The sequence below is a fragment of the Notechis scutatus genome, chromosome 2 (assembly GCF_049901735.1).
Source record: "Notechis scutatus isolate UNSWTSFEM ecotype Mainland chromosome 2, rNotScu1.2, whole genome shotgun sequence".
In the NCBI taxonomy this organism is placed as follows: domain Eukaryota; kingdom Metazoa; phylum Chordata; class Lepidosauria; order Squamata; family Elapidae; genus Notechis; species Notechis scutatus.
The window spans coordinates 20,632,288-20,648,980 of NC_142010.1; the positions used below are offsets into that span (position 1 = coordinate 20,632,288).

A 16,693-nucleotide genomic window follows, 5' to 3' on the forward strand; every position below is an offset into this window, starting at 1 on the left:
TTCCTTGTCTGGCCTCCAGGTACTTTAGAAAATAGCTTGGCCCCTTCCTCTCTGCGGAAGCCCTTCAAATATTGGAAGACTGCTATCATGTCTCCCCTGGTCCTTCTCTTCACTAGACTAGCCATCCCCAGTTCCTGCAACCGTTGTTCATATGCCTTAGACTCCAGTCCCCTAATTGTGCTGGTTGCTCCTCTCTGTACTTTTTCTAGAGCCTCAACATCCTTTTTATAATGTGGTGACCAAAACTGGATGCAGTACTCTCGGTGTGGTCTTACTAAGGCTTTATAGAGTGGTATTAGTATCTCACTTGGTCTTGATTGTATCCCTCTGTTAATGCAATTTAGGGTTGCATTAGCTTTTTTGGCTGCTGCTACATACTGCTGGCTCATATTTAGCTGGTTGTTCACTAAGACTCCAAGATCCCTCTCACAGTTACTGCTATTGAGCCTGGTTTCACCCAGTCTATATGTGTACTTTTGATTTTTCTTGCCTAAGTGTAGGACTTTACTTTTCTCTACATTGAATTTCATTTTGTTAGATACGGCCCAGTGTTCTAGTCTGTCAAGATCCATCTGGATCTTGAGCCTGTCTTCTTGGGTGTTAGCTCTTCCTGCCAGCTTAGTATCATCTGCAAATCTGGTAAGTTCCCCTTCTATTCCCTCATCTAAGTTGTTAATGAAGATATTGAAGAGTACTGGGCCTAAGAGAGAACCTTGTGGCACTTCACAAGGTCTAAGTCTACATGGAGGGAATACATGTAGACTTAGACCCATTAAGGACTACTCGTTGAGTATGGTTTGTCAGCCAGTTACGAGTCCATCTAGTGCAGGGGTCCCCAACCACCGGTCCGCGGACCGGTACCGGTCCGTGGAACAAGTCCTACCGGGCCGCTGGTTTGCTGGGCGCCGCCATCTTTTTGATGAAAAAGTGCTTCCGGTGAGGTTTTCCGGGTAGAAAGCTCACCGGAAGCACTTTTTCATCAAAAAAAGATGGCGGCGCCCAGCTGATGCCGCGCCATAAAAAAGGTTGGGGATACCGGGCCGCGGCATAAGAAAGGTTGGGGATCACTGATCTAGTGCATACAAATTAAGTCTTTTATATGAGTTGCTCATGTCCATCACCTTTTCAGACCAGGGGGGGAAAAATTGTCAGGGAATTGCTCAGTAGGTATCGAAATGAAGTCAGAGCTGCTGACAAAAACTTTATATAATGTATTTTATATCAGAGAGAGAGTCATACTGTAAATATATATTTAAATTTACTCCAGTTGGTCTGGAAAGTATGGGCAGCTTCAACAGCACACACAGCTTTACCTGTTGTTCATAAGTTATAGTAATTAAATCATTTTCGGAATTGCGCAAACCAGCCACGACTGGCTCCAAAGGTCTCATTGTACTCCTCACCCGCTGCTCGCTCTAGTGTTTCAAAAATGCTCCATGCCTCTTCCTGAATCAGATGAAGACTAATGGGACTTCTCTTTGGGATCGGATTGTCAATCCAAAGCACAAGGAGCTGTTCTGTTTTTGAAAGGAGGCCTGTCCTATTTCTCGTGATTATGGCATCGGCTCCTGGAGCTAATTTAATTGCCTCTTTTATCTTTTCTTTACCCTTAAGGATCATGCATATGGTGGAACAAGCCAGTCCTCCTCCTTTTTCTAAGGTCTTTACCTTCTTCCCCTCCTCATGGGCTTTAATTATTTTCATTTTCAAGTCCAAATTGATACTTTTCCTTTGTTTCTTACCTCCATGTTGAGCCGGAGTAGAGCTTGGTTGCTTTCCTTGGGAAGACACTTCTAGCCTAAGAAAGAGTTGATGGAAAAGGACAGTATCTTGTCCTGGGGAGAGAGAGAGAGAGAGGGTGGCTCAGAGCTGTTTAGTAAAATCAATGTTATGGTGTGGGGAGGAAGTACTGTAATGCAGGAATATGTCTTTCTTCTCTGTCGATCATTTCTTTCCCTTGACAAAAGCATAGCAATGGTAGCTGCTAGCAGCAATATAGTGCACAGTATTTGAAACTCTTTTATTTACAGTACTGTATTAAACTGTGGTTTATATTCTCAGTCTTTGTGTTTAACCTGTTCCACTTGGTTATTTGTTCCCTTCCGGCACAGCATGTGCAAGATTGAATCTGATTCTTAACAAAAGGGAGGGAGTAAATTGTGAAGGCTAGTACTATATATTGTACTACAGTATCATAACAGAATACCTTACCTAAGGAGGCCACGTTCCTCTTGTTTTCCAGCATGACCTCCCGGTACAGGGCTTTTTGCTCAGAATCCAACAGGGCCCACTCCTCCATGGAGAAAAACACAGCTACATCCTCAAATGATACGAAATTCTGATACAGGGAGGGGAAAAAACCAACATATTCCATGAAGATTCCTAACAATGAACACTTCAATTAATTACATGCGAGTCTTCTTAATGAAAAACCTCCACAGCTTCCAAGAAGGCCAAAGAGCATGTAGCATATTGAATTTAGTAGCTGGAAGGGTAAAGTATACAATAGGCCGGAACACATTTGTAACTGATTAGTTAGAGCAGGGGTCGCCAACCTTTTGGACCTCACGGACCACCAAACTCATAATTTTAGATCCCAGGGACCACTAACCGGTTCTGTGGGCATGGCCTAATTTGTGGGTGTGGCTTGGTGGTCATGTGACTGGCTGGGCATGGCTTGTATGTAAATATTATAAATATTTATATAAATATTGAATTTTTTATAAAAAAGAGCAACTTTTACCCAAAATCAGGCAAAGCAGGCAGGCAGATTGAGTTGCTCACAGAATCACAGATTCATTCAGAGATCTATCTGTCTGCCATTGGCTAGCTCAGTCTGTGACATAAAATTTGCTTGCAAGCAAACTCACAAAATTAACTCACAACACACCATGCACGTAAATATTGGATTCTTTATTTTTAAAAAGAGCAAATTTTACCCAAAATCAGGCAAAGCAGGCAGATTGAGTTGCTCACAAAATCATTCAGTGATCTAGCTATATGCCATCGGCGAGCTCAGTCTCTCAAATTTGCTTGCCGTGAGTCTGCACTGAATTTGCTTGCAAGCAAACCTTCAGTCCTAAGGGAGGTTCGGCTGTGCTGCGCTGAAGATCTAAAGACTAGCTAGAAATCAAGAAATCCAACCATTTCCTGCTTCCTAGTTAATCTAAATCTCTCGGCACAGCAGAACAGATGATGGTCGGAAAAAGGAAAAATAGGAATTTAGCAGGCAAGTTTACCGGGTAAAGAGTGAGAGGGCAGGGAGGGTTCCCACGGACCATGTGGGCTGCGCAGCCTTGTGTTTCTGCGCAGCCTGCATTAATTGCTTTGTGGGGGTGCTCTGGGGGTGAGATTGCTTTGCGGCCCACCAAAATTTTCTCACGGCCCACCGTTGGCCAACTGCTGAGTTAGAGGGTGCTGACTCATGCAGGATGCAATCTACGCTATGATTGGTTGCTGTAAGTAGAAAGGGGGCGTTTCCCTTTTTTCCCTCCTTTTTCCCCTCCTCTTCTCTCTGTGTTCTGCGTGATGCTAAGTTTAGATTTACCTCAGGATGTTCCTCTGTTTTCCTGACTATCTTACATTCTTCCTTTTCTGGATGGTGACAAAGGCTGCTGTAAATTTTTCATGTTAAATATATTTATGTTTATATAAAAGTCTACAAGCCTATGTCAGTGTCTCCAACTTCATCTGGGCAGCTACTGCACTCTCTACAAAAGCCATGCTTGGACTTTACTTTTTACTTTGGGCTTTCATGTTCACCGCTTTAAAAAAACCCAGAGTAAAGACCACACCTGGAATACCAAGTTCAGTTTTGGTCACCACATTACAAAAAAAGATGTGGAGACTTTGGAAAAAGTGCAAAACAGTAACCAAGGATTAAAGGCTTTGAGACTAAATGACACAAAAAACAGTTGCAGGAACTGGATGTGGCCAGTCTAGAGAAAAGAAGGACCAGGGGAGACACAATAGCAGTGTTTCAATATTTGAGGGGTTTCCACAAAGAAGAGGAGGCTCAACTTATTTTCCAAAGCACCAGAAGGCAGGAGAAAACAATGGATGTTAACTAATTGTGGAGAAAGGCAACCTGGAATTAAGGAGAAATTTCCTGACAGTGAGAACAATTAGCTAATGGAACAGTTTGCTTTCAGAAGTTATGGGCTGGAGGTTTTTAAGGAGAGACTGGACACCCACTTGTCTGAAAGGCTATAGGGTCTCCTGCTTGAAACAGGGGGATGGACTAGAAGATCTCCAAGATCCCTTCCAATTGTGATATTCTGTTATTGGGAGATTGGCACATGAGGGGAGGGGAGGGGAGAATCCTCCTACCTGCGTTGGAAGCTCAGCTGCTGTTGATCCTCCACTACAAAGAATTGGGGTTCTGGGAGATGAAGCCATGGCCATGAGAGGGTCTAGGAGTGGGGGGAAAAAACAGCAAAGGAATAATTGGCTATCAAACATCCTCAGGATATTCTTGAACATCCAGTGCAAAAGGCTGATTTTAGCCTGTTTCTAGATTAACTAGGGAACCCCTTTATGTGAGTCCTTTGCAGCCACAGCAACAACACACAGAAGCTCATTCTGGGTGAAAGGAAAACCGAAAGGTGTGGAAGAACCAGCTATTGGATTCAGAGGCAGATTATCTCAGCCATGAATGTGTGCATTAAAGCACCAACTCTGTTATTCTACGTTGCTATAATGTTCACCTTCCCTTATGAGACAATCAAGGAAGACTACAAAAACTCTTCTTTTACAGCTGGGACTTGAAGTGAGGAACTACTGGCCTTTTTTTGACGGCTGGACTTCAACTCCCAGAATACTTGAGCCAGCTGGCTGAGGAATTCTGGGACTTGAAGTCCACCAGTCATAAAAGGGACGTAACTTCCTCACCCCTGGGTTACAGTCGCGTTTTTTAATCTTGTGAGGTGTTAAGATATGTGGAGTTCAACACACGTGGGGAATTCTGGGAGTTGAAGCCCACAAAACACAAGGTTGCCCAGGTTGAGAAACAATGGCCCACAGGAAAGAGCGACGCCTTTTTAAATGCCCTAAAAGGCTTTGTAAATGCAGTTCAATTGAACAAGGAAAGAAAGGCGGGCGAAGAGATGGAAGGGCGTCCGGAGGAGCCTTGAGCCGATGCCCTCTCCGGAGGGGGCTCGTCTTGAGCAGCTCCCCGAAACAGCAGCGCCTGGGAGGGATCGCCCCCCTTTTCTCCCCGCCGGTGTCGCAGCCCTTCAACTCCGAGCCTCCTGGATCTGAAACGGCCCCAGGGCAAAGGAAGCGACGGGAAACGGTCAGGAAGGGCCGGCAGAAAAGAAAGGAGAATAAGAATCATTTCCCCCAGGAGGAAGTGGGGACGGCAGCAGCGATATTAGCAGCGCCCCAAGAAGCTGCCTGGAAGGCTCACCTGTCCCGGCATTTGGAAGAAAGGAAGGAAAAAGGAGGGAGGAGGGAAGGAAGAAGCCTTTTACCTGGCTCTCGATAAGAATGAGGCGGCTCTTTCTCGCCTCGCCTCCGGTCCCCTAGAGATGCGGGCAGGAAAGGATCCGCGATCGCCGCTGGACACGCTTCCTTCCTTCCCTGCCGCGCAAGTGGATCCACCTCCCCGGAACGACCCCAGCCAGAAATTTGCAGGGCCCAAGCCGGAAACGCGTATAGCTCCTCCCATTCTCCGCAGGGCGGGAAGCGCCGCCCACGCGGGGGAATCGGTCCCGGGTGGGAGGGTCAGCTGGGCAGGGAGTCCAGAGCTGCTTCTCCCCGGGCAGTCAGAGAAACAGGGGGAAGAGGGAGGGGACAAGGCCCAGGGACGGGAGGAAGGAAGGCAAAGCGATGCGGAGCAGCAAAGTTAGGAGGGAATCACTCTTTAACAGAATAAGAGTTGGGAGGGACCTTGGGGATCATCTAGTTACAAGTCCAACACACACACCCAGCAAGTGGGTGACCCTACACCATTTGTGACAGATGGCAGTTCAATCTCTTCTTGAAAGTCTCAAGTAATGGCGCTCCCACAACCTCCTAGGGCAAGCTGTTCCATTGGTTGATTGTTCTCACTGTCAGAAAGTTTCTCCTTATTTCCAGGCTAAATCTCTCCTTGTTCAGTTTCCATCCATTATTCCTTGTCTGGCCTACAGGCGCTTTAGAAAATAGCTTGACCCCTTCATCTCTGTTGGAGCCCCTCAAATATTGGGACACTACTATCATGTCTCCCCTGGTCCTTCTCTTCACTAGACTAGCCATGTCCAGTTCCTGCAACCATTTTTCATATATTTTAGTCTCCAGTCCCCTCATCATCCTGGTTGCTCTCCTCTGCACTTTTTCTAGAGCCTCAACATCCTTGTTATAATGTGGTGACCAAACCTGGATGCAGTACTCTAGATGTGGTCTTACTAAGGCTTTATAGAGTGGTATTAGTACCTCCCTTGATTTTGATTGTATCCCTCTGTTAATACAACTTAGGATTGCATTAGCTTTTTTGACTGCTGCTGCACGCGGCTGGCTCTTATTTAGCTGGTTGTCCACTAAGACTCCAAGATCCCTGTCACAGTTACTGCTATTGAGCCTGGTTTCACCCAGTCTATATGTGTCCTTTTGGTTTTTCTTGCCTAAGTGTAGGACTTTACTTTTCTCTACATTGAATTTCATTTTGTTAGACATGGCCCAGTGTTCTTGTCTGTTAAGAGCCATCTGGATCTTGAGCCTATCTTCTTGGGTGTTAGCTATTCCTGCCAGCTTAGTATCATCTGCAAATTTGGTAAGTTCCCCTTCTATTCCCTCATCTACATTGTTAATGAAGATATTGAAGAGTACTGGGCCTAAGACAGAACCTTGTGGCACCTCACTGCTTACTTCTCTCCATGTAGATTTAGACCCATTAAGGACTATTCGTTGAGTATGGTTTGTCAGCCAGTTGCGAGTCCATCTACTGGTGGTGCTATCTATTCCACTTTTTTCTAGTTTATTAAGAAGTAGGTTATGGTCTACTTTGTTGAATGACTTGGTGAAATTTAAATATATTATGTCCACGGTATTTTGCTGATCAACTAATTTTGTCACTATGTTGAACAATGAAATAAGATTGGTTTGGCATGATCTGTTTTTAACACACCCGTGCTGACTGCTAGTTATTACTTTACTTGTTTCTAAGATGCCTGTGTGAGTTGTAAGACCCCTAATAAATTTATACGCACAATACGAAGACATGTCTGGTTCACAATTTCAAACGTTTAGAAAAGAAAGCGGTTGCAAGCACGGCCTCCAAGACCCTTCCCAAGTGGATTGAGTACAAGGAGAACAAAGTCCTATTTTCAAACTAATACATTTATACCCCCTGCACCATGCATACCACGCCTAAAAAGCCCTCCCAACTCCCCCTTATTATCTGAAACTATACGATGAGCTAAACTATAAGCTAAAAGGTGAACATCGGATGTCTTGTCTTGTTTTACTTCAGATGACTGCAAGGAGTATAAATCCTTCTGATAAACCCGTGTATTCTTATCTGGCTCTTAAGTGTCGTCATTGTAGACCAAAAAACAACAAAATGAAAGGAACTTCTAAAAAACAAGTGCGAGAGGCAGGATCAGAAACAGGTTAGGATGGGAGACATGGAGGCAGTGTGGAGGTTTTAGGCCATTTTATCAGACTAAGTAGGAGTAGAAATGTAGAGAAGAACACTTTTATCTATTGATACATCGAACAAATTAAGTCTTTTATCTGAGCTGCTCACATCCACCACCCTTTCAGACGGGGGAAAAACCTGTCAGGGAATTGCTCAGTAGGTACTCAAATGAAGTCAGAGATACTGACACAAACTTTATATAAATTAATGTTTTATACATTAATATCTATATATATATATATGGTATATACACACACTATATATATATTTACAGTAAAATTAATATGTTTGCAGTAAAATTGATATGTTTACATCAATACTTACAATAAACAAGATAATCAGGCTAAGATGAGCATCCTGAGGTAAAATTACAGAACACACAGAGGAAAAAAGGCGGGAAACACTTTACACTCATATTGACCAATCACAGCATAGTTTGCCTCATGCAGGAGAAAGCTCCCTCCAACCAATCAGGTGTAATGTGTTCTGACTCCTTGTACAAACTCTACTGTTCCAGCTACTAAATTCACATAATTTAAGAGCCTCCGTGGTGCAGTGGTTAGAGTGCTGTACTGCAGGCCAGTTTTCCAGTTCAAATCCCATCAGGCTCAAGGTTGGCTCAGCCTTCCATCCTTGCCAGATAGGTAAAATGAAGAATACAAATATTACAGTGCAACCCCACCCACGGAGGCATTTTTTTCTTATATTTTTTTCTTCTATAACAACTAAAAGATATACAATATATTCCAATTGTGTCCTTATCCCCTCCAAAACAACATATATTCTTGAGTAGGTTTATTCCCTTTGCCTTCCACCAACATTGTTTTTATAAAAATCACCCCATATTTCATTATAATTGTTTGCTTTAATCATCCCTTTTTAAAATTTAATTTATGTTGTTAAGTTATTATTTGTGGCCATACTCCAAATTTCATTATACCATTTCTTTCAATATCCCAATTACATCCCCAATATTTAGCCATCACTAATCTAGCTGCCATTATCAAATTTACAATCAATTCCTTTTTTGTTTCATTTATATCCTGTTTTTCCACCACCAACAGCAATACAATTCTCGGTGAGATATCTAAATTTATATTCAAAAGTGCTCTAATTTCTCTAAACACAATTTCCCATATTTTTTGTGCACTATCACAATCCCCCCACATATGTTTTTTTGTTCCAACCTCTTTCTTGCACCTCCAACCAATATTTGTATATTTACTTTTAGCAAGCCTGTTGTGGTTTCTCTGTCACCCTTCCCTTCACTCAGGACAGATTTCCTTTCTTTCAGCCATTTCAGTGGAAGAATCTAGATGTCCACCCTCCCTTATCAGAGAATCAGGGAAGATGACAAAAACTCTTTTTTCCCAGCTGGGACTTTCCCTTTGGAATAGCCTAGAACAAAAGTGGGGAAGTATGTATGGCTCTTCCGAAATGGTTTAAAACAGAATTATAGTTTATCTGACTTGTTAAATTTATAATGAAAAAAGGTTTAAACATGTAATGGATAATGATGACTTGTGTGTTTTGAAAATCAATAAAACTTGTTTAAAAAAAAAAAAAAAAGTGGGGAAGTATGGCCCCTTTTAGGACTGGTGGATTTCAACTCCCAGAACTCCTGACACAGCTGGCTCAGGATCTCTGGGAGTGGAAGTCCACCAGTGATAAAAGGGGCCCTCATTCCCCACCCCTGGACTAGAGCAATATTTCTTTAGCCTTGGCAGCTTGAAGATATCTGGGCTTCAACTCCCATGGGGAATTCTGGTAGTTAGTCTCCACATATCTTAAAAGTTGCCATGGTTGGGACACGCTGGTCTACAGGCAAAGGGCAACACCTTTTTAAATGCACACAAGGCTTAAAAAACACAGTTAAATGAAACAGTGAATTCAGGAATGAAAGAAACTCAGAGAAAGTCCATCCTGAGGATTAAAGGGCCTGATGCTCTCTCCGGAGGGGGCTCATCCAGAGCAACTCCCCGAAACAGCAGCGCCTGGGAGGGATCGCCCCCTTTCCCTCTGGCCACTTTAGCAGCCATTCAACCCTGAGCCTTCTGGACCTGAAACAGCCCCAGAGGGGAAAAGAAAGTGACAGGAAACTATCGGAAGGGAGAATCATCTCCCCCAGGAGAAAGTGGGGGCTGCAGGAGCGATCTTAGGCGCACTCCAAGAAGCTGCCTTGAAGGCTCACCTGTCCAGGCATTTCCCCAGGTGGGAAAAGGGAAGGAAGGAGGGAGGGAGGATAGAAGGGAGGGAGGATAGAAGGGATGGAGGGAGGGAAGGAGGAAGGATAGAAGGGAGGGAAGGAAGGAGGGAGGGAAGAAGGAAGGAAGGAGCTTCTCACCTGGTGCTCCATAGGAAAGAGGCGGCTTTCTTCCTCCACCGGACTCCGCTTCCCAAGAGCAACAGAGTGGTCAATGTCTGGAATACTCTACCTGACTCTGTGGTTTCTTCCCCAAACCCCAAAAACTTTAACCTTAGACTGTCTACCATTGACCTCAGCCCTTTCCTAAGAGGTCTGCAGGGGGCGTGCATTAGCGCACCAACGTGCCTACCATCCCTGTCCTATTGTTTCTTTTATTTTTCTTATATGTATCCATATATTCATAACTATGTTTTTACTTATATCTATTATGTTGTAAGCAATTGACAAACCAAAGAAAATAAAGAAAATAAAGAAAAGACCCACAATCGCCACGCGTGGATCCCCCTCCCCGGAACGCCCCCAGCCAAGTATTTTCCTCCAGGATTGCCAGGTGGGGAAAAGGAAGGAAGGAGGGAAGGAAGGAGCTTCTTACCTGGCGCCCTCAGGGAAAGGCGGCTGTTCTTCGTTCCAAGAGTTGCGCACAGCAAAAGATCCGCTTTCCTCGGAGCTCAGCTGGCCTCGCTTCCTTCCCTCCCGGCCATGCACGCGGATCCACCACCAGGACTTTGGACAGCCGAAGCAAGAAGTGCTTATAGCTCCTCCCCTCTCCGTCCAGCTCCTCCCATTCTCCTAAAGGGCGGAGAGCGCCGCCCACTCGGGGGTCCCCCTGCTTGCCCATCTCCCCCCCCCCATCCTGGGCAGCGAGTGCATTGCTTCTTCTCCTATAGTCAAACGTCTCCAAGCCTAATGAAGCCTGCTTCTAACTTGCAGAGAGGGGGTTCCTGGAGGATTCCCCATTTCCCCCTCAAGAATTGCGCTTCCAAAATGGCTGAAAGAAGGGAAGAGATCCTTCTGAACTCAAAGGCACTTTTGGTTTTCCTCCCCTTTCCTGCTCCAGGCGCTTTGCCAGATGTGCCCAACCTCAAATTGAACACGTTTGAAGCCAAGATTGTAAGGAAAAACTTTATTCCACAGAAAAAGTAACACAAGGAAATCTCCCTGAAAGCCTTTGTACCCCACCAACACTCACTGGAGGGCTTTACACAGCATTTACCACCCAGTTTACAAGTCAGAAGGAATTTTCTCATCTCCCTTTACAGTAATTCCTGCCTGTTTTACACTCACACCTTAGCCTTCCTGAATATGTAATACAGAGCTCAACTAAGTGATTTAAGTCTATCCTAATGTGTGCACAGAGAAACCTCAATGTGTTTGTAAATGTCGCTTTGGTAGTAATACAGCACATCTTTCCATGATATTTCCTATTTACAGCCTACTTCTTTTTCAAGGTGTTCAAATATCTCCTATTTGGGCCTTGTCCCTTCTCCCATAGTACATTTTGAGTTTTTAAGTTTTTATTTAGAAGATTCTGGAGTCTCGTAATGCTTGTAATCCTTTTTTGGAAGAGCAAGGAAATATAGACCCTAATTCTTTTCTCCATTTCCCATGTGCTGGACGTTGAAATACCTTACAGCAGGAAGGCACTATAAATAAAAACAGACCATAATTCTATAAGTCTAGGCCAAGGGTCTCCAAACTTGGCAACTTTTAACTTCAACTCCTAGAACTCCCCTGCCTGTATGGCAACATATGTGCCAGAGGAATTCTGGGAGTTGAAGTCCACAAGCCTTGAAATCGCCGGGTTTGGAGACCCCCTAGTCTAGGCCCTGACCTATTTGATGTGAAGAAATTCCTTCCTTATGTTTTCCAAGGTGGGTTTCAGTGAATTGACAATGGTCAGTTAGACTGAAACAAAACTTTCTTTACGTTCATGATTCTGCTATAAGGTCCCAGAAGTTTCCCTGAGCCACTGAGATGCCAAAGAGAGTGAGACTCAAGACGAGGGTTTGCAAAAAACATCAGCTTTTATTTATGGCCAAAGCAAAAGCTGGGTGACAAAACTATATCCAAAACAAAATACAGTCAAAATGCATGTAAGGAATAGTCACACCCTGCAAGGGTGGTTCAGAGTATTATACACATTATAACCCCGTTAGAATCAAAATTTACCCAATGAGAGACAATGTGGTCTTCAAAGCTTCTTTTGTACATGTCCCTGTCTCTGCCCACCTTATCTATGGAGCGTTCCTATAGGGGAGGTTTCCCTCCCTGGCCAAGTTGTTTATTCAGCAGAAAATGGTTTCAGGATTCAGAATCTATGAGGCAGGAAACTCCCTATTTGGGTTCCTGATATTCCTGGGTAACAGTTTCTTCTATATTTTCAAGGATGTGGCTAGCTTTGAAGCCAAGGACAGAAGCGAGAGACAGAAACAAGATAAGAAACTTTGTACTAATGCTAACCATTCATTAAGGCTACAATTCACTCAGCTAGATGTCAGGGCTCTGGCATCCACCCAAATTCAAAACATGAGTCTCTAGCCACATCTCTCAGAGTCAAAACAAACAAACAAGATTTATTAGGAGTGAATATGCCTGTGTTACCTGGATGCAGCCGACTCTGCATCATTCATTTCACCCTTGACCCTGGTCTTCCCCCCACCCCTTGGATGTATATTCTCCAATGGGACACACCCATAGCCAAGAGTCATCAATCATGCTCTCCAGTAATAAAATAATCTTGCGCCCCAGAAGCTTCTGTGGCCTCGCCATTAATCTATGAAAGCATTTTAGGAATGCACTACTTCCCCCACTCCCTTTCTGCTGTCCACTCTAAAAGACCAGAGAAATGTTTTTGAGTTGACACTAGAATTAATTCCTAACAATTTCTGACAGGATATGATAATATAAGCAGGAGCCAATAACAAAGCTCAATTCATAACACATGATTTCTAGCAATATATCGTATCAGAAGCAAATATTGGTTTAATCAGGAACAATTATATAGTAGCATAAGCAATTCACATTCAAAGCAAATAACCAATATTAGTTTGACTCATATACTCCTTCACTGCCTTAATAACAAATAATCAATTGCTGCTTTATGATTAGTCCTCAACTTACAATCATTTCTTCAGCGACGGTTCGAAGTTACTGTGGGAATTGCTATCTGTTTCCTCGCGCAAGGCAAGGACAACGGGCCTTCTGGTAGTTGTTTGTAACACGAGGCGAGGGACAAGGTCGAAATGTTGCCACTTACCCAGAATTGTAGCAAACTTAAACTTTACAGCTTTGTATTCTCATATGGTATTTTGTGTGATGTAATGAGTTTGTAACAACACACTAACAAAAAATTGCAAACGTTAACAAAGATTGCTTCTAATAAAAGAGGGTGTCAGAGCTTGCCCTGGGCTCTCATCCCGATTTGGCTTCAAGACGACTGCCTCAGTGTCTTCATTCATGAGAGACCACCATAACTGGTGACCCCGACGTGATCATCTGCGTAGGTGGTACGTCTTTGACCATCCATACTCATCGGCTGGCATAGCCTTGGTATACCTCATCCCTGATTCGATCGCAGGCGATCGCTGTGGATCCCTCGTGAGTATGGGTGGAGGATTCTCTCGGGACCAGAAATTGCACATTGAGGAACTAAGAGAATCAACCAAACGAAATTTTTCCTTTTTAAAAGAGGGGGCTCTCTTGAAAACCCCTCAGTAAAGCCTCTTTAGACACTTCCGAAATGATGGCTGCAGCTATCACCAGAGGTAATAAACCATCTGATAATTGTTACAATTGTGGGAAGCCTGGTCATTTTAAATCACAATGTCAAGCCCGGCGGGGGGCAGCAAAGCCCTCCGCCAGCAGAGATGCTCGACAGTAGAGGGGCCGGCAGCTAGCCCTCTCTCCCAAGGCTGCCCATATACCATCCACTGTGTATGAATTATCAATGACAGAAGATGTGTTCATATCCTTTCCCCATCTCTGTCAGCACACAGCTTCCTCCTTCTGCCTCCTTCTTCTCCGATAAAACTGCTCTTACAATCTCACCCTCATGCCCTTCTCAAAGGAATCTCTGTGGTTCCCGATCTGCTCTATCCTTCCTCAAAACTCTCAGCCCTCTCTCTCTCTCTTTTTTTTAACAAACTTTGTTAATTTTTAAAGACATGCAGAACATGGATACACAGAAACACAAAACATAAAAGCATAAAAATCTCTTTTCTGAAAGTTGCTTAGTCCCAGGTCAAAACTCTTGGTACAGACACAGATTCAGATTCGTGTTCATTTTGCATACCATTGGCATTTTGCATACCATTGGCATTTTGCATACCATTGGCATCTTATTGGCATTTTCAATTTTCTACATAGCTTCTCCTCTCTTTTGAATTTTCTCGGTTTTATTTTGTTTATCTCCTCTCAATTCGAATCATAGTTTGTTATTCTTTGTTCTATTTCCAGCTATCCATTTATCTTTCTTCTTTGAAGAAAAACTTCTCCTGTGCACTGAATGGAGTGTGATGCCTTTAACTCTTTCCCCTATATTTGTAATACTTAATATAGAACACATAATTTGCACTGGGATTCTATCTGGTGCATTCTGAAATTGTGCAGTATTGTTATTCATTAGTGTTGATGTTCATTTGTGTCTTGAACATTTGGTGCATTTCAGTTAAACCACATCACATATTATAAGATCATTATTTCATTGCAGTGTTCCCCCTTCTCCTACTTCAGGTCTCTCATTTCACAAAAGGTTTCGCTGGGATAACATAGTCTAATCATTGATGTTGACAATCATTTATGTCTTGAACATTTTACCCCTTTCGGTTAGATATCATGCCTTTGTGGAAACACTTATGCTTTCCGGGATTGTTCCCCACCCCCACATCCCATGTCTTAAATCATTGTTTCATTACAGTACTCCTTTTCTTGGCAAAGGTTTCACTAGATTATACTGAGTGTTTTGTCACATTTTGAATTGCATGTTGTTTCCAGTTTTCTATGGTTATTTCTGGATGCAGGTGTAGAAGTGCGGTTTTGTGTGCCTTTCTGAAATCCCTTTTTCAGTGGAATTTGTCTATTATCTCTAGAGAACTTTTGCTTAAGGCCTCTCATCTCTTCCTTTCTCCCTTGCTTCTCCTTGTAAAATATTGGAAAAGAGTGCCTAGGACACCTTTCCCCGCCTTGCTTTTCTTTTTTAAATTTTGATATACAAGTTTCAGTCCATCCACACGTGATGCCATTGTGTAGACATCCCTCGTACAATTACAACAATATCTAGGGGCTATTAATTGGACCCGTCCCTATTTTGGCATCACTACACACATGCTCAACCCCTGTTTGATGTGTTAAAGGGAGGAACCACTCCAGGGGATAAAATTACCATTACAGATCATCAATTAAAAATCACCCAGGACATATAGCACATTATGCAGAAAAGGTGGGTCAACCGATGTCACAACAATGCTCCTATTTCCTTAATCTTGCTCAATACACCCCTCCTTACCTACTGCTGTATTAACCCAAAAGTCTCAGCACACTAGCAACCTCCTTATCTTAGAATGGATACATCTTCCTCAACACTCCTAAAAAATCTCTTAGTCTGTTAAAACTGATTGTTGAAAATGCAAATGAGGATTGAAAGAGGATTCTGCAGCCTCTATCTGCCCGAGGGGGCTTCCTCTCGGACTATCTAAAGGCTTGCAGAATCGTGGGAACTGAGGACCATGATTGTTTGTTGCAAGTAGGTGGATGGGTCAAGCAGGGTTGAAGAAGGAAAGAGGAAATCAGGATTTGCAGTCATGATAGGAGCAGGGGAGGTCATAAAAGGGCTCCCTCCCTTCCTTCATGGTCTGCGCAGAAATGTGAGTTGTTAGGATTGGAAACCTGAGGAAAAAGAGAAAGATGAGTTGGGAAACTGAGAAGGGGTGAAGGTGGTTTCTGTGAATGCAAAGTATGTTTGAAAGTAAACAAGAAAGTAGCAAGGAAAAAGAAATGGGAGGGCGACCCTGATGGGCTGGCCTTTCCAGAGAACACAGATTGATTTCATCGCAAGTACTAACTCCATACGCATAAAATGCTTTCAACTACTGCCTATCCTTCACTTCAGTCTCTGTCTCTAAAAATCTTCTCTCTCTTTTTGTTACATTGCAACACCTTGTTGCACAGCACCAGCACCCGCTCTTTGTAGCACACATTCGCAGCCACCAACCCTTCCCAGGAATTCTCCAGGAAGGCAATGATATGGTTGATGCGGCAGCTGCAGCTGCAACCGCAGACAGCGCCATCTCTTGCATGATTCTTTCACAACAAACACCCTGGGACAGTCATAGTTATTTTCATCAAAATAAAAAGCCTTGGCCAGACAGTTTAAATTCAAATTTAAAAATGTCACAGGGTTGCCAGGACTCCAGAATGCATTGAATGTTTGCTTGTTTACTCTTAACTTCCTCAATGAGTCCGGATCCCCCATGCACAGCAGCATCACGTCATTTCGCCTCGCCTCATCCTGAACTCAGACCAACGGTATCAGCTTCCAGATCCTCAGTGGAAAGGTCCTGCTGAACTTATAACCTGGGGACGCAGGGTACGCTGCTGTTTCCTACAACAACAACACCATCTGGGTCCCTGGACGACACGAAGGCCTTTTCTACCCAAACCAGCCTTGCCTACATCAGCATCATGAAGCTGCCCGCTGCATTCATCATTTGCTTCCTGGGTTTCCACATCATTCCTGCCAATACAACAGCCACCCCATCCTCCTGCGATGCCTGCATCAAAACTACTCGCAGCGGAACAAAGACCCAGTCCACCCTGATCTATCATACTTTGAAGCCTGAGTGCAACTCCACACGGTCTCCCCTTGTCTGCAT

At 43.7% G+C, this 16,693-nt stretch overlaps 2 protein-coding genes across 5 annotated transcripts in view; both read right to left on the bottom strand.

Moving 5' to 3' along the window:
- Positions 1-10,532, bottom strand: part of LOC113431525 (uncharacterized) — a 54,596-nt gene extending 44,064 nt beyond the window's left edge. Inside the window, exon 1 of the mRNA XM_087953611.1 lies at positions 10,417-10,532. The gene's annotated coding sequence lies outside the window, so the exon portion shown is untranslated. The remainder of the gene's footprint in view (positions 1-10,416) is intronic.
- LOC113431592 (uncharacterized) overlaps positions 1-16,693 on the bottom strand; it is a 33,063-nt gene that overhangs the window by 4,665 nt on the left and 11,705 nt on the right. Inside the window, exons 1-4 of one of the 4 annotated variants that reach the window (XM_087953600.1) lie at positions 10,417-10,543; positions 4,330-4,412; positions 2,212-2,338; positions 1,743-1,835 (exon numbers count right to left, since the gene is read on the bottom strand). In XM_087953600.1, the coding sequence (XP_087809726.1) occupies positions 1,743-1,835; positions 2,212-2,338; positions 4,330-4,404 (295 nt within the window). In that variant the 5' untranslated portion in view covers positions 4,405-4,412; positions 10,417-10,543. Of the gene's footprint in view, positions 1-1,742; positions 1,836-2,211; positions 2,339-4,329; positions 4,413-5,471; positions 5,693-10,416; positions 10,544-16,693 lie in introns of those variants that run through there. The other 3 variants (XM_087953599.1, XM_087953598.1, XM_087953601.1) reach the window with 3 other exon arrangements.